This window comes from Halichoerus grypus, chromosome 10 (assembly GCF_964656455.1).
Source record: "Halichoerus grypus chromosome 10, mHalGry1.hap1.1, whole genome shotgun sequence".
NCBI lineage: Eukaryota > Metazoa > Chordata > Mammalia > Carnivora > Phocidae > Halichoerus > Halichoerus grypus.
Genome location: NC_135721.1, coordinates 43,443,340 through 43,466,003, shown reverse-complemented (window position 1 = coordinate 43,466,003; position 22,664 = coordinate 43,443,340). Strand labels below are relative to the sequence as shown.

The window sequence follows — 22,664 nt, the reverse complement described above, 5'->3', positions numbered from 1 at the left end:
TTAGGGTGTCAAGGAAAAATGCTCATCGAGAGGTGTCTCACTGGGGGCATTCCACTGTAGCATCATCCAAGGGAGACCATGCTAAGGGAAGCTGCCGGCCACCTGGTGTTGGAGGGGCTACCTCTGCTGCAGAACCTTTGGAGAGAGCATACCAGAACCAAGAAACAAAACCTTTTCCTCCTTGGTTGCCACCCAGCACTCTCTAGTAACGAGGCTTGGCATCAGGCCAAATGCGAAAGGAATAATATTTCAAAGGCCTAGCCATGTTTTGACAGAGCAGGCCAATGTGTGAATTTGGATCTGGATAACTAGCTCAGGCAAAGAGAGTTTACTGAATGCAAAAGGGGTGCTCATGCCATAAGAAAGGAGATGGATTCAGGCCAGACAACAGCTACAGGGAGCTTCACAAACCAAGGGAAAGAACAAAGGCACGAGAGCAAGAGAAGGGATTTGGGGTGTCTTGTCGGAGCATAGAGGGCAGGGTGGGGAGAGGCACTGAGTTGGACAGGGAGACGCATGTACCGCAGAGAACGTGATGATTTGTTTGGACTCTACGTGTGGATTATGGGGAGCCATCGAGTACTTCTAAGTATCAGAGTCAGATTCGTGATTTTGGTAGTGATGTGGAGAAAGAATTAGAAGAGGGGTGATGTGGAGAAAGAATTAGAAGAGGGGTGAGTCCAAGCAAGGAGACAGATGAAGAGACCATTGAGATTATCCAGGCTAGTGAATAAAAAGAAAGGCCGGGTGAAGGCAATGGCAGGATGTATTGTTAAAAGGAGGTCGATTTCAAAGATATGAAAGAAGTGGAATGGCTAGAACCCAGAGACTGATCAGATGGGACGAGGCTCCTAGTGAATATTCATAATCAGCTGATCAATATAATCCAAACCCTTTATAAACCTATCTTTTTCTGGCAGAAGAGCAGGGGAGTTAAAAGCATGAACTCTAGAGCAAACTACCTTAGTTTAGACCCAGGCTCCCACACTCACTTGCTGGGAGGCCTTTCTCGGGAAGCTTGTGTAACTACATTGACCTCAGTCTCTCCTCCGTAAAGTAAAAATAGGAAAAATTTCAACTGCAAAGGGCTGTTTTCTGGGACGAAATTAGGTGTATGTAAGCCATTTAGAACAGTGTCTGGTACAACTCATAAGTACTCGGTGACACTGACTAGTGTCATTTTTCTTGCACCAGCTAAAAATAACTTTGGAAATACAAGCTATATTACTGTCGTGCTTCATAAAACATGACACTTTAAGAATACATGACACTAGCATTTAATCATTCTCACTTTAGGATGAAATCATTTTCTTGTTAACAAGAAAACAAAATTTAATCAGGAGGGGCAGCTTATCAAGGAAAGAGAATATTTAATCAAGAAGGCCAACTTTAGGAGGCAGACACATAAAATACGATGATGCTGGGATAACAGTGGTCAAACCAGAGTACATGGCTACACAAATAAAGTAATAAGATGCAGAATCTTACATCCACTCATGTATTTACTTAGCCAACTACTATTTCCAAGATATTTAAAAAAAAACACAACTTTTTTTTTTTTTTTTTTATGTAGGCTCCATGACCAGAATGGAGCCCAATGTGGGGCTTGAACTCTTGAACCTTGAGATCAAGACCTGAGCTGAGATCAAGAGTTGGAGGGCGCTTAACTGACTGAGCCACCCAGGTGCCCCCAAGATAATATTTTTAATTTAGCCATAAAACCAGATCCTAATAAGAGAGTTATATATGACTTATTAAATAATTTCATCAATGTCACTTAAAATCCAGTCAGCTCGGTATCCATGGTAGGACCCTGAACGAGGTCAATCTGTTCCAGTGGAATGTAAATCCAATGATTTATAGGCCTGGTATGGATGGTAAATGTTGGTGGGAGAACCAGATTGCACAGTCCAGGAGGGGAGGGATCAGACTCCTCAGTTCAGCAGTAACCCCATCCCCAGATGCCTGCCTGGCTCCTAGTAGCTGCTTAACAAGTACTGAATGACTGAATGACTTCACAGACTACTTTTTGTGTATGGAAGTAAATAACTGAAATTCCAATCGGGAGAATTGGAGACTGATTTAAAGAGTTGATCTCAAGCGATCTGACACAGCTGTAGACTGGCAGGCAGGCCTGCTTTACGAATGGGGGCAGAGGCTATTTTGAACAAACTCTGTAAGGCCAAGATTTTAAGAGATTTACGTGACAAGCTCTGAAAATATCTAAATCCACTAATGAGGGAAGAAACTGTAACATCTTTTCTAGCTGTTTGAGTCTTTTCAGCTGTACCCATGCACAAGCTACCAATATTAAGGACAGGAGTACATGGTTGAGCAAAGGGTTCTCCCTTTGGTGTTCCTAAGCCCGGCCTGCTGTGGGAGATCAGCTGGGTGTCATGTCCAGGATTGCCAGGTGTTTATCATGAGGGAAGCTATGGCAGCTGCCTCTATCGACTCATTGAAAACAACTTCCCAGTCCAGGACACGGAGTCTCCAAAGCACCCCCCCACCCATAACTCTTCCCTGGGAGCACCATTCTCCTCAGAGCCCTTACCAGCAGCTGCTGTAGATTCTTCACTGCGTGGCTTCCCCTCTTCCCAAGTGCCGGGTCTGCAGACCTTCCAAGAGTAAGATGAAGCCTTTCCTCTTTGAACTTACTTGGGAAAATATTTTTCCCTTAGCTAGACGCTATGCGGCAGGTCAGTATCCCCGTTTAAGGAGCTCCTGATTTCTGCCAGGTGCTCTAAGTGTTTGCTATTTTGCTATTTCTTTTTCTTTTCTTTCCTTCATATACAGTATGCCTGATTTATGTGGGAAAAGAGAGGAAGTCTTTGGCTTCCATTTCTGTAATAGACTTTGATTGAGTCGAGTACTTGGTTTCTTTTTGTGCTGGTAATGGCATTTTATATATTGAGAATTTATTGCATTTAAAATTCATTAGTGTGAGAGGTTTTATTTTCAACTTTTGTATCTTATTGTTTAAATGATCTCTTGGTAACATGTTGTTGGGTCTGTTTTTAAAAGTTCTATCTGAGAGTCTGTATCCTAATGAGAGCATTTAGCCCATTTATATTTATTTGATAATTGGACTTAGTTGGCCATCTTCATATTTTCTATTTATATACCTTCTTATCTTCTACAGTTCTTAAAACAACCTTGTGTAATATGTCAACATTATTACCTTCATTTTATTAATGAAGACACTGAGGGTCCAAAAGTTTAAGTTGGCTTACCTGGATCACAAGGCAGACAAATTACCTAGCTGGGGTTCAAACACAGAGCAGCCTGACCTGCAGCCCTCCTCACATACACTGACTTATTTCTGACACTGTGTGGTGTAGGGAGGTAGAGAAAGTTTTTGGAAAAAGTGTCCCGGGCTCTTCTATATAAGAACTGCCTTTTAAAGGTGTTTGTTTGGCTTCTAGGGAGTCCACTTCCTTTAACCCAGACACCCAGAAAGAAAATACTCTTGGCTCTTTTCAAAAATAAAAACTTGATTTTTATATTCATCTTGACTTCTCAAAAGTGCCTGGTCACTCCCTTTCTCCTTTTTTTCTCCCTTAATGTCCCTTCAGCAATCCCCCCATTTGTCTCTCCCTCCCCCAACACCCACCTCAACTTTGGTCCCATTTCTTCCATTTTTTGGGAAGATTTTGACCATTTTTTTTAATTTAATTTTATTATGTTAGTCACCATACAATACATCATCAGTTTTTAATGTAGTGTTCCATGATTCATTGTTTTCATATAATACCCAGTGCTCCATGCAGTATGTGCCCTCCTTAATACCCATCACCGGGCTAACCCATCCCCTCACCCCCCTTCCCTCCAAAACCCTCAGTTTGTTTCTCGGAGTCCATAGTCTCTCATGGTTCATCTCCCCCTCTGATTCCCCCCCCCCTTCATTTTCCCCTTCCTTCTCCTAATGTCCTCCATGCTATTCCTTATGTTCCACAAATAAGTAAAACCATATGATAATTGTCTTTCTCTGCTTGACTTATTTCACTTAGCATAATTTCCTCCAGTCCCATCCATGTTGATGTAAAAGTTGGGTATTTATCCTTTCTGATGGCTGAGTAATATTCCATTGTATATATGGACCACATCTTCTTTATCCATTCATCTGTTGAAGGGCATCTGGGCTCTTTCCACAGTTTGGCTATTGCGGACATTGCTGCTGTGAACATTGGGGTGCATATGGCCCTTCTTTTCACTACATCTGTGTCTTTGGGGTAAATACCCAGTAGTGCAATTGCTGGGTCATAGAGTAGCTCTATTTTTAATTTTTTGAGGCACCTCCACACTGTTTTCCAAAGTGGCTATACCAATTTGCATTCCTACCAACAGTGTAAGAGGGTTCTCCTTTCTCCACAACCTCTCCAACATTTGTTGTTTCTTGCCTTGTCAATTTTTGCCATTCTAACTGGTGTAAGTTGGTATCTCAATGTGGTTGTGATTTGAATTTCCCTGATGGCTAATGATGATGAACATTTTTTCATGTGTCTGTTAGCCATTTGTATGTCTTCTTTGGAGAAGTGTCTGTTCATGTCTTCTGCCCATTTTTTGACTTGATTATTTGTTTTTTGGGTGTTGAGTTTGAGAAGTTCTTCATAGATCTTGGAAATCCTGTTTCTATGTGAGAACTTTCCACTTAGGTGGCCTCTCCGATCCTTCTAGATTAAAACTCCAAGTAGGCTAAGTCTACCTTTACACAGACCCCATCATTGGCATTTCTTTTTGAAAAAACTTGATTGAATTAGAAACATAAATTCAAACCAGCATCTAGAGTCTTCAGAGAAAACTCATGAGAAAATATTAGGTGTAACACAACAAAATAATTACTCGAAATTGGTCTGGTTAATAATTGGTAAGAAGACTGTTTTATTTATATATATATATATATATATATATATATATATATATATATAAATTAGGGAACAAATCCAAGATTTAGCGCCCTCTGAGATAATTATCTTGCCTTCCCTGGAACTAGTTTTTATGTCCTCAGGAAAGATCTATAGCTCAAATAAGCAGCAGGAACAAATTAACTGCCAAGAGCTGTCCTCTCAGTGATACTGTTGATAGCCATGTTAAAATAATTATAAATCTATTAGAAAGTGAGACATCACTGATTTGTTTAAGGGTTTGAGATAAGAGATTCTAATTAAACTATGAAAATGCCTTCTGTGGCCGATTCCATACCATAAAATGTAACTTGATTTGAGTCTCTTAAAAAAAAAAAAAGGCATCCTTAAAACAGTCCTTTTTTCAATGATACTTGTTGCTTTCCCTTGAACATTATTAGAGCCTGGCTACGAATTGGAAAAGACCAACACTGAGAATTTAAATTATCATTTTATATTTTTATAATTAGGAAGAAAAGATGGATAATTTCCATAGAAGATGTGAATGGAAACGAAATTTTATGGGGAGTCTAGATTATCACCATTCTAAATAATTTCCCTTGCTTGCTACAACTCTTAATAAAATGGGTTAGCTTATTTAGTAAATTGAATGACCTTATCATATCTATAGAGTAAAAGGTTTGATATCTATTATCACTGGTTTATATACACTATTCTCTTCCTCCACTCACTGAAATTTGATGATATTGAATTAGCTACCTTTGTGATTGTGTCAAGCTTAAACAAAGCTATATCTCCATAGCCCAGAACTGTGTTCCTTTCTGGCTTTTTCTAGCCATTTTAGTGGTCCTCCACATTTCTACGTTGTCAAAATGAACTCCCTGTATGTTGTCTTTTGATTTGCTTCAGACTATAAGAGTTAATCAGAATTCTGCAGTAGGCCCTGCATTTTCTGCATTTCACATTTCTGAGGGGCCTGTTCTTTTTCTATTGCTTCTATTAATACCCTGCACTAGTGAAGGCCTCTCTACTAGGCTTCCTTTTTATATAGAAGAACTTTTGATTTTGCAAACACATATCTGTCTTGTGCCTTATTCACTCAGAGTTTTATTCTTGGTTATTTACTCTGATAAAATTGTTCCTACAGTAATGCAATGTAACTGACAATGATGTAGTGGGTTACTTCATAGTATCTTAATTTTAATTGAGACCACAGGTGTTGTAGTCTTAAAATGTGAACAGCTGTGGGAATCTTCACACCATATTAAAGTTAAAATCCTTCTGGTGAGGAGACTTTAGTACCTTCCAAATCGTCAGATCATTTATAAAGGAGCTCTTAGTGAAATTCGTAATTCAAGTCCAGGGCCTCGCTGGAAAAGTTCCGTGACGCAATTGGCAGGAATTTGGAAGCAGGGTGCATCATTAGGCAGGGGTGCTGATGTCTTTCTCCCCCCTCCCATCTACCGCAGCTGATGCCAACTTCATCTGCAACAAAACTTCAAATGCACTTCTCCAGACTCAGTAGCTCCTCTTTCTAGTGGATGGCAAGGTGTAAACTCAGCTTTCAGTTACAGTCCCTTTTAGTTCCTGCTTCAGAGGTGTTGACCAGAAGTGTGGTTGCAGATTCAAGTGTGCTCAAATTTCCAGGAGTTCCTTCAGTTTTTGTTAATGCACTTCCTCCTCTGAAGATTTCTAGAATTTCTTTTCAAATTCCTTATTTTCTTCTTAGATCTACTTTCCTGTATGTTTCTACTTGAATTTAGAAGTCTATATTCCTTTTTTAAGATTTTATTTTTGTCAGAGAGAGAGAGCGCAAGAGCGCATAAGCGGGGGGAGGGGCAAAGGCAGAGGGGAAAAGCAGACTCCCCGCTGAGCAAGGAACCTGATGCAGGACTCCATCCCAGGACCCTGGGATCATGACCCTAGCTAAGGGCAGGTGCTTAGCCAACTGAGCTCCCCAGTCGTCCCTGAAGTCTGTATTTATCAGAATCATAACCCAGTAAAATAGTCAATATAGTTCTAATGCTCCAAGGGTTCTGCAATTATCTCTCAGATACAAAATATTCTGTGTATCGTGAACAAATATCCTGATTAAATGCTTATTAGGGGTACTCGTCTTCTGTTTTAAGTGTTGATTTTTTTTTTTTTTTTTTTTTTACAAATTACCATTTCTAGCATGTTTAATATTTTCATTCTAGCCGTTTATAAATGTTGTTTCTTATTACCTCAGGTGGAAGAGGCCCTGGAAGCTGTCAAAAATGCTACAAATGAGCAAGACCTTGCAAATCGCTTTAAAGAGTTTGGGAAAGAAATGGTGAAACTTAACTATGTAGCAGCAAGAAGACAACAGGTGGGAGAAGTTTTGGAAATGCTAGGGGAGAAAATGTGTGTTTAACCTCCTAGCTTGATAGGCCTGAACAACAGATCAGCCTCATCTGCTGGTGATCAAGTATCAAATGCCCTCAGAACCTGTGATTAACAAAGGCATCACAGTTTTCTACATGGGCCAGTTTTCAAAACACTGTGGGTCCTGGGGTACTCTCTGGCCCCTGCCTACCTGGAGTAGGTCACAGGCCTCCTGCTTGACTGGTAGGAACCATGCTAACCTTTTTTCCACTGTAGGAAAAGCTCCCCAGTTAAATTATCAAACTTTGGTGTGGTGCTATGGATGCTGTCTGGACACCACCCCTTTACTTGCCCTAACTTTGTATTTCCTAGCCCTAAAGACACCACCATGCATATGCATAGCCAAAATGTGCAGCATGTTGAGTTAAACCTTTATGAAAGATAGGAAGAAAATGCAAAGAAAATTCAAGGAAAGGCAGAGAGAGAAAGGGGTGGGGTATGGGATAACACAGGTGAGTGAGTTACTTTGAGGAAGGTGGCTCACAGGGGATCTTGTGTCTCCCTTTGTCTCAAGATAGCACCCTCAATTTTATCCAGGTCTACTCATTAAGTACCATTAGAATTTTGTTCTCAAGGGGTGGGTTTTTATTTTATTTTTTCCCTAAAAAAACCTCTCCAAATGTGGAGGGGTCCGTTAAAATCCTTTCCACCCATCCTCTTGACTGTTCCTAGAATTCAACATTTGGGGCAATTCCTAGTGCCTTAAGATTTTCTATGACCAACAAGGAAGTTCCATTCAACACCCATGGGTTGAGTGTTCATCAGTGCCATGCTGAAGGAACACTGGTATTATAAACCTGGTCAAGATCTAGTTCCTGCCCCTAAAATGCTTACAGTATTCTTTGTGTGAGAGGCACACACATGTGATTTTAGATTACATAGTGATATTTAAGTATTTTGTAATTAGCAAAATTCAAGTGACCTCTTGTGTAATAGTCCAAAGTGTAAGATGGGTGAAGGAGTGAAGTTACTCCGAAGCACAAATGTGAGACCAAAAAGCTATCTAGCTTATTTAAACAACTGAAAAAAAGAAAAAGAAAAAAAGACATTGGATCTTGATCTTAGTGAACAAAATGGGCAGTTGGCAAGAAAGGTAGGGGCCTTTGTCTCCTATGTCTCCAAATGAAGGACATTCAGAGTCTTGGAAAATTTTTGGATTTTATTGTAAATGGGTGGGTAGAATTTGAGTAGTTCAAAATTTGGTATCAGGGTCTCAAACTTACATTTTAGTATTTTTGATATGTTGAACACAAGGGAGTGGAGGAAGAGAGACCATCTATAGTTGGGAGGGGCTGATGTCTAGGTGAGAGATGGTTTGATGAGTTGGTAGTGGTAGAAATGGAGAAGATTTCAAAGAATCAGTTTATTTTGAAAATAGAACTCTGAGGACCTGATGTTAAATTGGATGTGTCAGTTTAGGGAGGGATAGCAACTAGTTCAATTCTAAGGTTCTGGTTTGAGCAATTGGGTAGATGGTAGTGAATTTATAGAGATGGAAGAAGACTGGGTCAGTTGGGTATAGAAATTAAGATTTCATATTTAGATACATTGATTTTTTTTTTGAGATCCTTGAGCTCTCCATGTAAAAATGTCAAATAAAAGAGAGGGTTGGAGATGGAAAAACCAGTCATAAGTATATGTAGTTGGGTATTAAAATTGATGGGAATATATGAGATAGAATATATATTTCATATATTTCATTAATATATTTCATTAATACCTTGTTTTTAATTAACTGCTAGACTCTTCCAAGAAAATTTAGAAAAGTAGAATTGGAAGTGGGAAAAACACATAACACCCTGCCACCCAAGGAAAAAAAAAATGGTGCAGTTTTGGCATATTGCCTTTCAGTTATTTATCTTCATATTTTAAAATACTTATAATCCTACTTTTCATATAAGTATGAATATTGGTCTGCTTTTTCATTTATCTTATAAATATTATCCGTATTTGTTGAAAATGAATTATAATGTCCACAGTCTACCAAATGCTTCAGTCATTTACTTAACCGATTCATAATTCAACATTTAGATTTAGATTGTTTACAGGTTTTTTTTTTTTATGTAATTAAAGAATGTTTCCTCAGATAGTTTTATGGAGAGAATTACCCCATCCATCTCTCACTTCCACATTTAGTTTTTCTTTTATAAGTATAGTGTAAAGTAACATCTAATTTCTGGACCGCTCTTGTGGAGGTTAAAAAGGCCCTTCATGACTAGTCATGAGAAACCTACTTTCAATGCCTCGATTATTGCCTGGCATAGAGAATACACTCCGGTGTTAGTTTCCTATTTATGTTCATGTTGAGGGCTAAAAATAAAAAAAAACATATCCTATTGGCTAGCATAAATTTGTCGGTACATCAGCAAAAGAGGATAGATGGTTCAGTTAATTATTACGTACTGTCAATTTATCTTGACAATCCTGGGTAAAATATAATGTGCTTGTCTCAGAATTATTTTGACCAATAAAAGAGAAGATGTCATTGTTGCTAAGTCATTTATATAGGACATACCAAACAAACAAATAGAAATTGAACCCCAGTGGTTCAAGTAACCTTTAATGATGTTTTGAAGCTGGAGGGAAAAAAAAATCTCTCCGAGATCCTCAGCTGGCAATCCTATATGGTCTCCGAGAGCAGCACTGCCTTTAACATTTCCATAAATGATGTGAACATTTTCTTAACAATACTCTTTAAAGCTGAAGATCAAGAGACTCCCCAGTGGTGGTATTTTGACAGCCAAAACTAGGAAGACAAATCATCTTTGATCTATTTTTATTCCCTATAAGCTCAATGATTGAGCTGCCATTAAAGGTAGCTTAAAAAAAAAAAGAACCCTATTCCAGAAATGATAATGCAGTGGCAGTGATGGACTAAGCAAAAATCAGAGGAGTCTGATTGCCCATGTCTGTAATTGTAATTGAAAACGGGGGCAAGCATTATCAGAAGACTGAAGTTTGGATTTTCCATCTGCTGCTAATGAACTCTGATCCGTGCAAGCTACTGACTGTCAGTAGCTTGATTTCTTTTTCTTTTTTTTTTTTTTAACCTTTTTCCCAGCAATGCTTGAGTGCCTCTTATAGGCCAAACACTGCTAATGAGTAAAGAGCCACTAAACAAGATAGACAAGGCTTCCTGCGATCACTAGACACAATACATGAGGGAAATGTGTTGAAATAAATACAGTAAAGTTTAATAAGTGTTGATAGGGGTAAGGGCGTGTGGGAGCAGATAGAAGGGGGCATAACTTAGCAGGATGGAGCATGTTCCAGGAGGATCGGCCATGTCGTGTGAAAGGGTAGATGGAGGAGGAGTGCTCAGGTATTTCATGCAGAAGGATTAAGTGCAAAATCCCAGCAGCTAGCGTGAGCGCCAGGGAGAGTAGATGGTTTCTAAAATTCAGTAGGGTTTCTAAAATGGAGTCTGTGACCCTAAGTTCTAGAACAGATGCTTCTGGGGCGAACTTGATGGATGTGCCACGTTTCCTATGTTGTGTACGCAGGAGCTGAAGGACCCCCACTGCCGGGATGAGATGGCCGCCGCCCGAGGGGCTCTGAAGAAGAATGCCACCATGCTGTACACGGCCTCCCAAGCCTTTCTCCGCCACCCGGATGTTGCTGCCACGAGAGCCAACCGAGATTATGTGTTCAAACAAGTCCAGGAGGCCATCGCTGGCATCTCTAATGCTGCCCAGGCTACCTCGCCCACCGATGAAGCCAAAGGCCATACGGGCATCGGGGAGCTGGCTGCAGCTCTGAACGAGTTCGATGTAAGTATCTGAGTGGTGCACGCGGAGTGGTACCCACTTGCCCTGACGGAAAGGGTTTGGGGATGAAGGGCCTCAGTAGTACACCTGGATTTACCCCTCTTGGAGGCTTGTGATAGTAAGGTGAACGACCTAATGTGTTTGTTATTAGGAATCCAGCATAGTGGCAGAGCCTAGTTTTCTTGCATTGAAAGGCTCTAACAATGGTGTTTAAGAGGACCTGATCCAATGCAAGCAGAAACCCTGTGAACTGTTAGTTTCCTATCCCACTGGCTATTTTAGGGACCGTTCATCATTTGGATGGTTCTTTATTTTTAAAGGGGCAAACGTCCTAGGCAGTATAGGTACATCTTGCCTCTATGTTGCACACGGGTGAAGAACTGCCCTCTGTGTCTTCATTTTAAATCAGTGATAAACTGTTGCCCTCTGATTCCACATGGGATCCCTGTCTTGCTTGAAGTGGCTCCTCTGGGTAGCACCTGTGTTGGACCCATGAATGACCCACATGCTGCACCGGCTATTTCTGGGGGTGTGTCCCAGTGAGGGAAGCAAGGGGAGGATGGCATCAAAGTGAATGAGAGGGATGCGTGTAATCAAGACCCCAGGATGACAGCCCTCACTTGCCTTGGGTCAGGATATGGGCCCATCTAGGGGAAGCTGGAATTCATCTGAGTTCATCCTGTGTTCAGTGTGAGAGCCTACGTGTGTTGGAGAGCTACCAGGATTTAAAATAATCTGTATCTGTTTTCAAGGGTTCTATTTTCCTACAGGGAGATGGGAGAAGTAGAATGTATTAAATACCTTTTAAGTGATAAAACACGGCGTTATAGGAATTCATAAAAGAAAAATAGGTTCCTTAACAGCTGTGAAGAAAGATGATGAGCTTGCTTTTGGATCTGTTGACATGAATTTTTTGCAGGGCATGAGTGGCTGGGAAAGAAGATCAGGAACAAAGCAGTGATTGCTAAAGACCTAAAGCGGCAAGATACAATGGGGGAATAATTATAACACTTCAGATAGCCATTTGCAGTTTTCCCAGGGGTCTCTCCTCTTTTATTTTTTGTTAGTCAAAATATCCATAGCTTAGACTGTATACTCTTTCCTAGGGTTTTTTTAGTAAGGATTAAATATAATTTAAAGCATTTACCACAGAAATTGGGGTTTAATACATAATTCACAAAGTGTCAGGAGACAACTGAAAATCCATTGTAACAAAGAGAGTTCAGTAAGGTTATCAGTTTTAAAATATAAGAGAAGTCAATAGATTTCCCAGGTGCAAAAGTGTAGAATAATGGAAAAACAGATCCTGTTGACGAAAATGAGCAAAAATGTGTTGGCTTTATTTTATTCCTTAATTTATTTCCTTATAAATGTTAGAAATAATCCTGATACAGATGCGGAAGACCAAAAAAAAAAAAAACTCCCGAGTGGTACTTTTTGTACTTTTGGTTTGTTTTGTGCTTAGGTTTTACAATAAAGTTGTACTTTTTGGTAAATGATGTCATGATCCTGGGTAGGAAAACTATTGACTCTTAATTTTTATAATGTTCAGACAATTCCGATAAAAATTTTGACTTCTTTTGCAACTTGACAGAGTAATGATAAAAGTTTATTTCTGGAATAAGAATGAAGAAGCCCAAATTTTAAGGAAATGAAAATGAGCAGGTGATGTACTCAGATATTAAAACATTATAATGCTACACTGATTTTAAAAGTGTGCATTAGACCAAAAAATGCCTAATCATTTAAACAGAATAGAAAATTGCAAAACAATCTCAAATACAGAATTACTTTATGAAATGGTACTTTTTAAAATTCATTAATAGGTGAATTATTTAGTCAGATTTTGACACAACTGTATTTTTAAACTCCTATTTTATAATCAAAAAGTAAATAAAACCTGTGAGGACCTAGTAAGAGAGTAGAAACATAGCATACAGAGAACTCACTTGAAAGATAGTCAGACCCTTCAGCTGCTGCCGCCTTCTACTGGAGTAGGATAGCTTCCCCATCACTTTGTATCCAGAATCTTTTCACTGAAAAGAGCTTTTGCTCAAAGTGAGTTTAACAATTGAGTCATCATTGTAATAATACAAAAGTCTTCAGACTCATAAAACTTAAGGCCATGTGGGGAAAATCTATTAACAGAGTATGTTGACATATATTAAACTTTCAACTGGTATTTTTGTTTGTTTTTTAACTGTAGTGATATGCTGGACAACTAGGGCTTTGGGAAGTTAATACATGAATATAACTTTTTTTATAGAACATGGCATATTAACTAATCACTGTATTAACTTACAATAAGTAATTTTTCTTACATTAAGTGTCTATGTTAACTAATTATATATTAGCTAAATATATTAACCAAGTAATATTTCATTATTTAAATATATACAGGCTCTCAAGCTATGTAAATTGCATAAAACATTATCTGATGTTTAAAATTTTATTTCTCGGATGTTGACAAAAATCAACATGTAGAGCCAGGTAAATTGGTAATTTATAGATAGTAATTCCATTTGGTGTGGTTCCCTAAAAATTTAGTTAATGAAATTTCAGTACTTTCTCAAACATAGTAATGCTAGTAAAGTATTACTGACTATGACAAGGTTCAAGGTAATTAACCAATTGTAGATTTTCTATCACCTGACACCAACAAACCTACATAGTCCTTAACGGTACTTGAAATTCTCTCACTAAAAAATAATGTTCTCCTTCTCTTTGTAACAGAATTATACATTTCTGTTCTATGGTTGCATAATGAATACTCTGGTATCCCCCCCCCCCGCCCCAGGCATATTGACTTGAGATTCGTTTAGAATTCAGACATCTGTCTTGAATCCTAAGTGCTATTCTCAGATATTAAACAAATCGATACCACACTGGGTGGGAAACTCATTCAAACTTCCTGTGACTTATTTTTTGGCAATATCCCTTCCCGATGCTTGGTTTAATGGCTTGCCAATGTGATGGAGATTGTAAAAAGTGAAGTATGTTTGAGATCCTGAAGTGAAAGGAGCCGTAAAAATACACAATTTCATCATCAGCATGGCTAGCATGCTTCTAATGTTGAATTTGAAACTAAAATTTCATATTAGTCGTCAGTGTGCCAAACTCATTTTAATGGGAGGTAGGATGCAGAAGTGACTTAAAGTGTGATAGTTGACTGAGAGAAAGGTAAAAATTAGTATTTTTACATTAATTTATCTAAAATTACAGGACTGATTTTTCTATCTGAGTAGTTAGAATTATGGCTTAATGCATGGTGACCTATTTTCTGGCACTATTCTTCTGCCTACGTGAATAGTTGATATAATGATTTATGAAGTAAGAGAATGAAGAAAAAAACCCAGTATTCTTAACAACTAGAAACTGTCAAGAGAGTCTCTAATGATAAAACAGCAAAAAGAAAATGATTGCTAATCAATGGAAAAATCAGCCTCCGTTTAAAATGTGGCAGCTTGAGGTGGTTAATTTTATCTGGTGAAACTACTAAGGAATACTAAAAAGAATTTGTAAAAATATAATGACTACTCAGAAGTAAATCCTATTATAAAATCCTATTATAATGTCAATTTTGACTGCCAGAAAACTTAAGAGTAGGAGAGAGGAAAATTAAAAAAAAAAATTCTTACAAAATTTCTATTAAAGAGAACATATACTGTATCTTGTTTTTTGTGGGGTGGGGAGCACAAGCAGAGGGAGCAGGAGAGGGAGAAGCAGGCTCCCCACTGAGCAGGGAGCCCCATGCAGGGCTCTATCCCAGGACCCCGGGATCCTGACCTGAGCCCAAGGCAGATGCTTAACCTCCCTTTTGTTTTCTCTTAAATCCTATAATAAACACTATCTCAAATTCCTCTAACTTTAAGTTTCTATTTGTAACTTCTTTTCCCACTTGCCCTGGGCATTTGCTTGATTAGTAATTCTTTTTTTTTTTTTTTTTGTACATTTAGTTTCTCTTTCTCCACTTGTTCCGTCCCCTCAGCCTGTAGAAAAATATATTTCTGTTCTACAGCCTAGAAAGAAAATAAAGTATAAGGCTAGCATATTTACCATTTTCTCATATTTTACTATTTTCCTTACAGAGTTCTTTAAGATTCCAGTCCTTGCTTGCACATATGTCCTGGCTGCCACTAGCTCTTACCTCTTTGAGCCTTGTCCTCTAACCTCTACTCCTGCCCCTCCTCTGTAACACTGTGTCTGAGTTTTTAAGGACCCCTAAATCTATGTGCTTTTATTTTCTAGTTCTCAACTGTTTCAACTTTGGAATGGGGAAATCTTAATTGTACTAATTGTACTTTTTTTCTTTGTATTACTTCGAATTTGCAAGATTTAAACATCTGTACTTGAAGACTAGGACAGCCTGGTCTCAATCACATTGAGCTGAAGTGTCACCATGACCTACCAACTCTACATAAATTGTCCTTCCTATTTCTACCTGATTTTTTTTATACCCTCCTCCCTCTAGTTTGTTTTTTTTCCTCTCCTGCACGCCCTCCCGCCCCCACTTCTTTCTCTTTAAATAGATTTCCTTGATCTAATTGTAATTCTTGTACTGATCTAGTATTCAGTGGATAGAAGTGTTGGAAGGTGAGCATAAGGCATGATGGGGCATATGCATCACAGGCCAACAGGGATAGCAAGACTGTGCGTCCATCTGACAAGGTTAGGGGACCTAGGCTAATTGCAGCAAGGGGAGAATTGTCTCCTGGAGAGCATCTCCATGCTACAGTGGTCACTGCCCTTAGGTTATTCCAAGTGTGTGCTCATCTCAGGTGTACAGAGACATTCTAGAAGCTCTAGTTGGAAGAACCTGGTTAAGAAACAGGAGTCCAGGTGGTATCTCATTTCATAGCAAGATCCCAGCCCATTTCTGGAACATGGAAGTTTTTGGACGGTCAAGGGTAAGAACCTGGGCCTAGGGTTTAGGATCCAGGGTTGGACTACAAGCCCAGTGAGAGCTGGATTGCTTTACAGGTATCTTAGGTATGAAGCCCAAATGCATGACCTCAGATCTGTGCTGCAGGAGTCTGAAGAAGTAGTTTTTCAAATGACACCCTCCTCCAAACATCACTCTTACACCTTTGAATAGTAGACTAATTCTTAGATGCTCCTGTTGAAGCTCTGGTCCCTTAAGGAGCCACGAACCAGAATTCTGGCTGGCTCAGGGACTCTTAAGGGTTTTATGGTCTCTCCAACAATAGGCAAGAAGGAATGCCTACTTGGAGAAGTATCTTTTCACAGAGCAGCTTGTTGAGTTCCTTCCCAGTTCCAACCCTCCCTTTTGCTGTGGAAATCAACTTAGTTATTTATCAGAGAGGCTTACTCCAGATCTCCTCTCCTCCTTTGACATTCTGTAAAGTCATTCTGACTGCAGACATCTGGGAGCACCCATATTAGGTTATGAAAAGGGTAAGTTTCCTGTGTATTACATTAGAATGAGGACAGAAAAGAGAGGAGAAAGCCTTGACAAAATACCATAAACACACTGATGAGCAGGATGTAGCTTATGTCCTAAAGCAATTAGCAAGCAGGAGGCCAAATGCATAAAAATGAAAGCCAGTAAGCGGAACCATATAGCTTTGGGAAAGCAATTTTGGATTCCTAATTCAGGTACTAAAAAGATGGAGCTGGCAAATTCAGCGACTTTCTGCCTGAGTTCACGCCAATATTTTTGAAGGCTTGACATCTGTACAGTTGTTATATCTCTTCTTTAATACTGTATTAGTATTTTTTTTTTAAAGTAAACTCTATGCCCAACATGGGGCTTGAACTCACAACCCCAAGATCAAGAGTCTCAGGCGCCCCTATTAGTACTCCTTAATAATCTCCACCATGTTGCTCTGAAATGGTTCCCATTTAATGGCGTTTAGAAGTAGCCCAGGACCTTGGGACGAGCCCAGGACATGGATTGTGGTATAATAGTGGCTACTCCAAGCTCTGTAAATTTCTAAAAGGGCGTGACCTTGCATCTCTAGGCCTAGGAATAAGGTTTAGCTACTGGATAGCTAAGATCAGTAAAAGTTTACAGTACGCCAAGTGAGATAAAAGAATGAAGGACTGCAAGGTATAAGGGAGATGCCGTGTAAACAGCTATAGTCACCGTGGTGCATAAATGAAGTGGTTTGCACCTACATACATAGTATGCACCTAACCTTCTGAGTGTGTGTTTGTTGGGGCATGGGTAAGATGAGGGATGGTGAAATCCTAGAAGAGTTCCTGGAGGAGGTGGTGTGTGAGTGGGAATTAACATGCTCAAGTGTGAATGAGGGTGTTTCTCAGAACATCATGTCCTGCAGAGGCAATCTTCAGTAAAATACCCCATTCTGGAACCCAGGGAATGAGGAGAAATCTGGCTAAGTGGGTAAGCTGGAGGCAGATCCTGGAGAGCTTTGTAGGCCTTGCAAGGGGCTGAGTTTCAACTTGAAGGCATTAAGAAGTTGCTTGTGCTCTAGGCAGGGGAATGGATGGTCAAATTTGTGTTGTTACAGTTCCCTCGGGCTGCAGGGTGGAGAGAATGGATTCTGAAGGGGCAAAGCTGCAGTGTGGTGGCAGTGGTTAGGATGAGAGGTTATCAAGGTCCTAAGTCCATTGTTGGAGTAGGCTCGGGAAGAGTGGGTGGTTCGGAGCCGTGTTGAGGGAGAAGAGTCAACGGTCCTTGAGGCCTGTACTTTTATTTTCATATATCAAAAGTGAATGTTTTATACAGTAAGCGTTAGTTAATTTAAAAAAACCAAGTTGTTCGTAGGATATTCGATTTTTTGCATGCTCTAACTTCCTTGTGCTGTTTTTTTTTTCTAGCTCTTAATTCACGTGTATACCCAACAGTATGATTTTTAAAAGCCTAGTAATTCATGTAGAAACATGTTTTGAACATCTAAATCTAAATTCTACATCTAGGATTTTCCTAATTTAGTTTATTTATGTGTAATTGAGCTTTCATTAGTTTGTGCTTACTAACTCACATTTTACTTCTTAAAAACAAACTCTCAGACACGCTTTAAAAAAAATTGGAGACAGATTTGCCCATCTGATAGGACATAGTATCAATAACTGGAGGTCCAGTGATTCTCAGCTTTTCTCCATATATTATCCCAACAGAATGCCTCTAAATTTTTCTGTTCTTTTCTACTCGGGCAAATTAAACTCATCAAAACAGCCTTTTAAAAAGCCTTTCTAGTGGTATTACAGCATTCTTTATCATACACTGACATCTGGTGGCCAGATAGAACACTAAGAACACTCCAGTGGGTTTCTGTATGCCTGTAAATTAGAACAACCTAAATCCAAACCATGGGCCCAGACTCAGGATGTAAATATGGAGAGGGTATAGTCTGCCTTAATAGAATTGTGTCAGCTTAAGGCACCCCCCCCTTTTTTTTTAAGATTTTTATTTGAGAGAGTGAGTAGGGAGGAGGGGCAGAGGGAGAGAGAGAGAGAAGCCGACTCCCTGCTGATCAGGGAGCCCAACACAGGGCTCGATCCCAGGACCCTGAGATCATGACCTGAGCCGAGGGCAGATGCTTAACTGACTGAGCCACCCAGGCATAAGGTACCCTTCTGTACACTAAATTTATGCAATGAAAGTTGCATTAATCCTTTGTGGAAAACTTAAAGCCCTGGGAAAGTGGCGAAGGTGGATAGAGAGGCAGATAGAAGGGAAGCTCTAGGCAGGGTGTAGAGCTGAAGGTAATTCAACTGGCTGAGTGTGGGACCAGGTCAGCCAACATCAACAACATATCCTTTGCTTCCTGAGCCATACCGCATCCCTCCCCAGGATCCATTTATCCAGTATCCTCATTTACTGTCCAGAAATCTTACTGTGGGATATTGACACCTCCCATAACTTCTCATCTGCAATCAGCTTTAGCTTTGTGTTTCTTGTTTTTTTTTTTTAAAGATTTTATTTGTCAGCACACGCATACAGGCAGAGGGAGAAGCAGGCTCCCTGCTGAGTAAGGAGCCCAATGCAGGACTCGATCTCAGGACCCTGGGATCATGACCTGAGCCAAAGGCAGACACTTAACCGACTGAGCCACCCACACATCCCAACAAGCAGCTTTAGTTTGTTAAGGTGTTATAAACCTAGGAATGTTTTCGATATATATATCATATTCTTTATATCATTTTTTGAAGTAGTAACTTCAAGGAAATATCCCAAGACTATTTAATTTTCTCTTCTCCATTTTAATTAATACATACAGAGCTATAAAAAATCATTGAGCAAAAAACAATAGGATTTGAAATATTTGAAAGTTGCAATTCTGATCCTTATTTGCCTCCCTGTTGTCTTTAATTAAAATCATTATATTTTCAATCGTTTTCTTTTCACAAGAGAAAATGTCAGAATCTTTATTTTTCACCCTGAGAATAATTTTCTTTGTGAAACTGAGAATACTGAGAATATTGGCAGATTCTGTGCATCTGAGCTCACCTTTATTAAAAATAATTAGTACTAAATGTAACTGGTTGTTGATGTAATGGATCATCATATTCTAAATTCTAGATCATAGTCTAAACATGTGATGGCAAATATTTTTTTAATTCTTTTTTTTTTTTTTTTTTTTAAGATTTTATTTGTTTATTTGACAGACAGAGCACAAGCAGGGGGAGCTGCAGGCAGAGGGAGAGGGAGAGGCAGACTCCCTGCTGAGCAGGGAGCCCGATGCGGGGCTCGAACCCAGGACCCTGAGATCATGACCTGAGCCAAAGGCAGACACTTAACCGACTGAGCCACCCACACATCCCAACAAGCAGCTTTAGTTTGTTAAGGTGTTATAAACCTAGGAATGTTTTCGATAGTATCATTTACCTTTATATCATTTTTTGAAGTAGTAACTTCAAGGAAATATCCCAAGACTATTTAATTTTCTCTTCTCCATTTCAATTAATAAATACAGAGCTATAAAAAATCATTGAGCAAAAAACAATAGGATTTGAAATATTTGAAAGTTGCAATTCTGATCCTTATTTGCCTCCCTGTTGTCTTTAATTAAAATCATTATATTTTCAATCGTTTTCTTTTCACAAGAGAAAATGTCAGAATCTTTATTTTTCACCCTGAGAATAATTTTCTTTGCGAAACTGAGAATATTGAGAATATTGGCAGATTCTGTGCATCTGAGCTCACCTTTATTAAAAATAATTAGTACTAAATGTAACTGGTTATTGATGTAATGGATCATCATATTCTAAATTCTAGATCATAGTCTAAACATGTGATGGCAAATATTTTATCATTTAATTATTAGTCATACTTTAAAATTTGGGAACCAAATGAATTCTTCTATCTAGCGAACTATTTATGAAGTGCTGAAAAATATAGTTTGAAATACTGATCTCCTGAAGCAGCTGAGTGGCTCAGTTCATTGAGCGTCCGACTCTTGATTTTCAGCTCAGGTCATGATCTTACTGGTCAAGCACAGAGCCTGCTTGGGATTCTCTTTCCCTCTGCCCCTCCCCCTGCCTGCTCTCTCCCTCAAACAAATAAAATCTTTAAAAAATTAAAGAAGGTAAATCTTGATCTCCTTAGTCTTAGTTTCCTTAATGATTTCTTACATTTGAAGTCCCTTAGCCCTTCAGCATTATCCTTTCCCTCTCATGTGCTCCCTGTGTTACAGTACCAGGATGTGTTCAGTACTCATTTATAGGATTTGGTTTGATTCCACGGTGAAGTAATCACATGTGCTCATGCATAAACACACTAACAATTCCTGCCCCTCCCCCTAAAAACACTGATTTTGGTTTCTTATTAATCAAAATCCTAAATCTACATCCTGAACTTCTCCAGCAGTATTTTCTGGAAACTTTAACCTATTGAGTCCCAGTGTTCATTTCTTCCAAATGTTCTCTGGTGCTGTTTTTTGTTTTGTTTTTTCACACATCCACTGAGCTAAGGCTGAAGGAAAATGGTTACCCGCAGATGCATGTGTGGCAGTAAAATTGTCAGGCAGCTAACACCACTGAGGGCATGACTGGGTCCCATGCTGGTCGTCTTAGTTATAGCGGTCATACTTGTGGACAGTGGGACAGCGCAGTGTAGGACAAACAGAACAAGCTTCTGTTTGAATCTGCCCATACACCTCTTCCCCCATGCCTCTGTTTCTTCATTTATAAAATGGGGTAATAATGTTGACTCATCAAGCTGGTGATAACAGTTCTATGAGATGAACATTCATAGGTGCCTCGACCCTGGTAGGCACTCATAAATGCTAGCTGTCTTTTTCTCCTACCTCACTTAACGGAAGTGTCAAACACACATCTTTCATCCCAAATTAGTGTTGAAACTATTCCCTAGGAAAGGCTTAGGGAACAATTCCTGATTGAAAAGTTATTAATATCTCTTGACAGTAGCTACAGACACAGTAATGCCATTTGCTCTACCATTGGCCACATCCACACCCTAATATGCAATAGCCTCCAAGGAAGGTCTGGCCAAGGCATAAGCATTCCTGAGGAAAAAGGCAATTCTGTGTCCCAGGAGGAAATTCCGAGCACAGATTAAATTGTCACCTGGCCCAAGAATGAATTTTTTGGAATTTTTTTGTTGAAGTATAGTTGACAAAAAATGTTATATTAGTTTCAAGTGTACAACATAGTGATTCAGCGGTTCTGTGCATTATACCGTGCTCACCACAATAAGTGTAGTCACCACCTGTCACCATACAACTTTATTATAGTATCATCAGCTGTACTCCTTGTTGCTGTACTTCTCATGCTTGTGACTTAAAGCTGGGAATTGGAACCTCTCGATTCCCTTTACCTATTTGGCCCATCCCCTCACCCCCTGCCTCTGGCAAGCGCCAGTACTCTCTATTTAGGAGTCTGTTTATGGTTTGTTTTGTTTTTTAGATACCAAATATAAGTGAAATCATATGGTATTTGTCTTTCTCTGCCTCACTTATTTCACTTAGCATAAAACCCTCTATGTTCATCTGTGTTGTTGCAAATGGAGGATCTCATTCTTTTTTATGGCTGAGTAATATTCCTCTGTGTGTGTGTGTGTGTGTGTGTGTGTGTGTGTGTGTATAAACATACATACTGTATCATCTTCATCCATCTATTGATGGACATTTAGGTTGCTTCCATATTTTGGCCATTGTAAATAATGCTATAGTGAACATAGGGATGCACATATCATTTCAAATGAGTGTTCCTGTTTTCTTTGGCTAAATACTCAGTAGTAGAATTATTGGATCATATGGTATTTCTATGTTTAATTTTTTGAGGGACTTTCATACTGTTTTCCATAGCAGTTGCGCTAATTTACATTCCCACCAACAGGGCACAGGGTTCTCTTTTCTCCAAGGATGAATTTTAAAGAGAGAAATCATAAGTCCAGTGCTAACACTAAGGAATGTTACCTTCTCCATTTTGTTTATTTGGGAATTCTCATTGCTTCTGATGTGGTGAAAGACACCTTTAGCTTCCTATTAAATATCAGATTCATTCAGGTTTGGCAGTCTCCGAAGATTCTCCTAGTACACTGAGAAAGAAAAGGAGTGTCTGACAGAAAGGGGTAGGGATGGAGGATGAAATGACATAGATTCATGTGCCTCCTTCATCCAAGAACCACAATGTAAAGGAATGTATAATTACTTTTTAAGAACATGTTCTACCCAAG

The 22,664-nt window shown here is 39.2% G+C and overlaps 1 protein-coding gene across 4 annotated transcripts in view; it reads left to right on the top strand.

The window, feature by feature from the left end:
* CTNNA2 (catenin alpha 2) overlaps nucleotides 1-22,664 on the top strand; it is a 1,076,840-nt gene that overhangs the window by 339,788 nt on the left and 714,388 nt on the right. For all 4 annotated transcript variants that reach the window (XM_078056374.1, XM_078056373.1, XM_078056372.1 and 1 more), the window contains exons 5-6: nucleotides 7,096-7,215; nucleotides 10,775-11,041. In XM_078056374.1, the coding sequence (XP_077912500.1) occupies nucleotides 7,096-7,215; nucleotides 10,775-11,041 (387 nt within the window). The remainder of the gene's footprint in view (nucleotides 1-7,095; nucleotides 7,216-10,774; nucleotides 11,042-22,664) is intronic.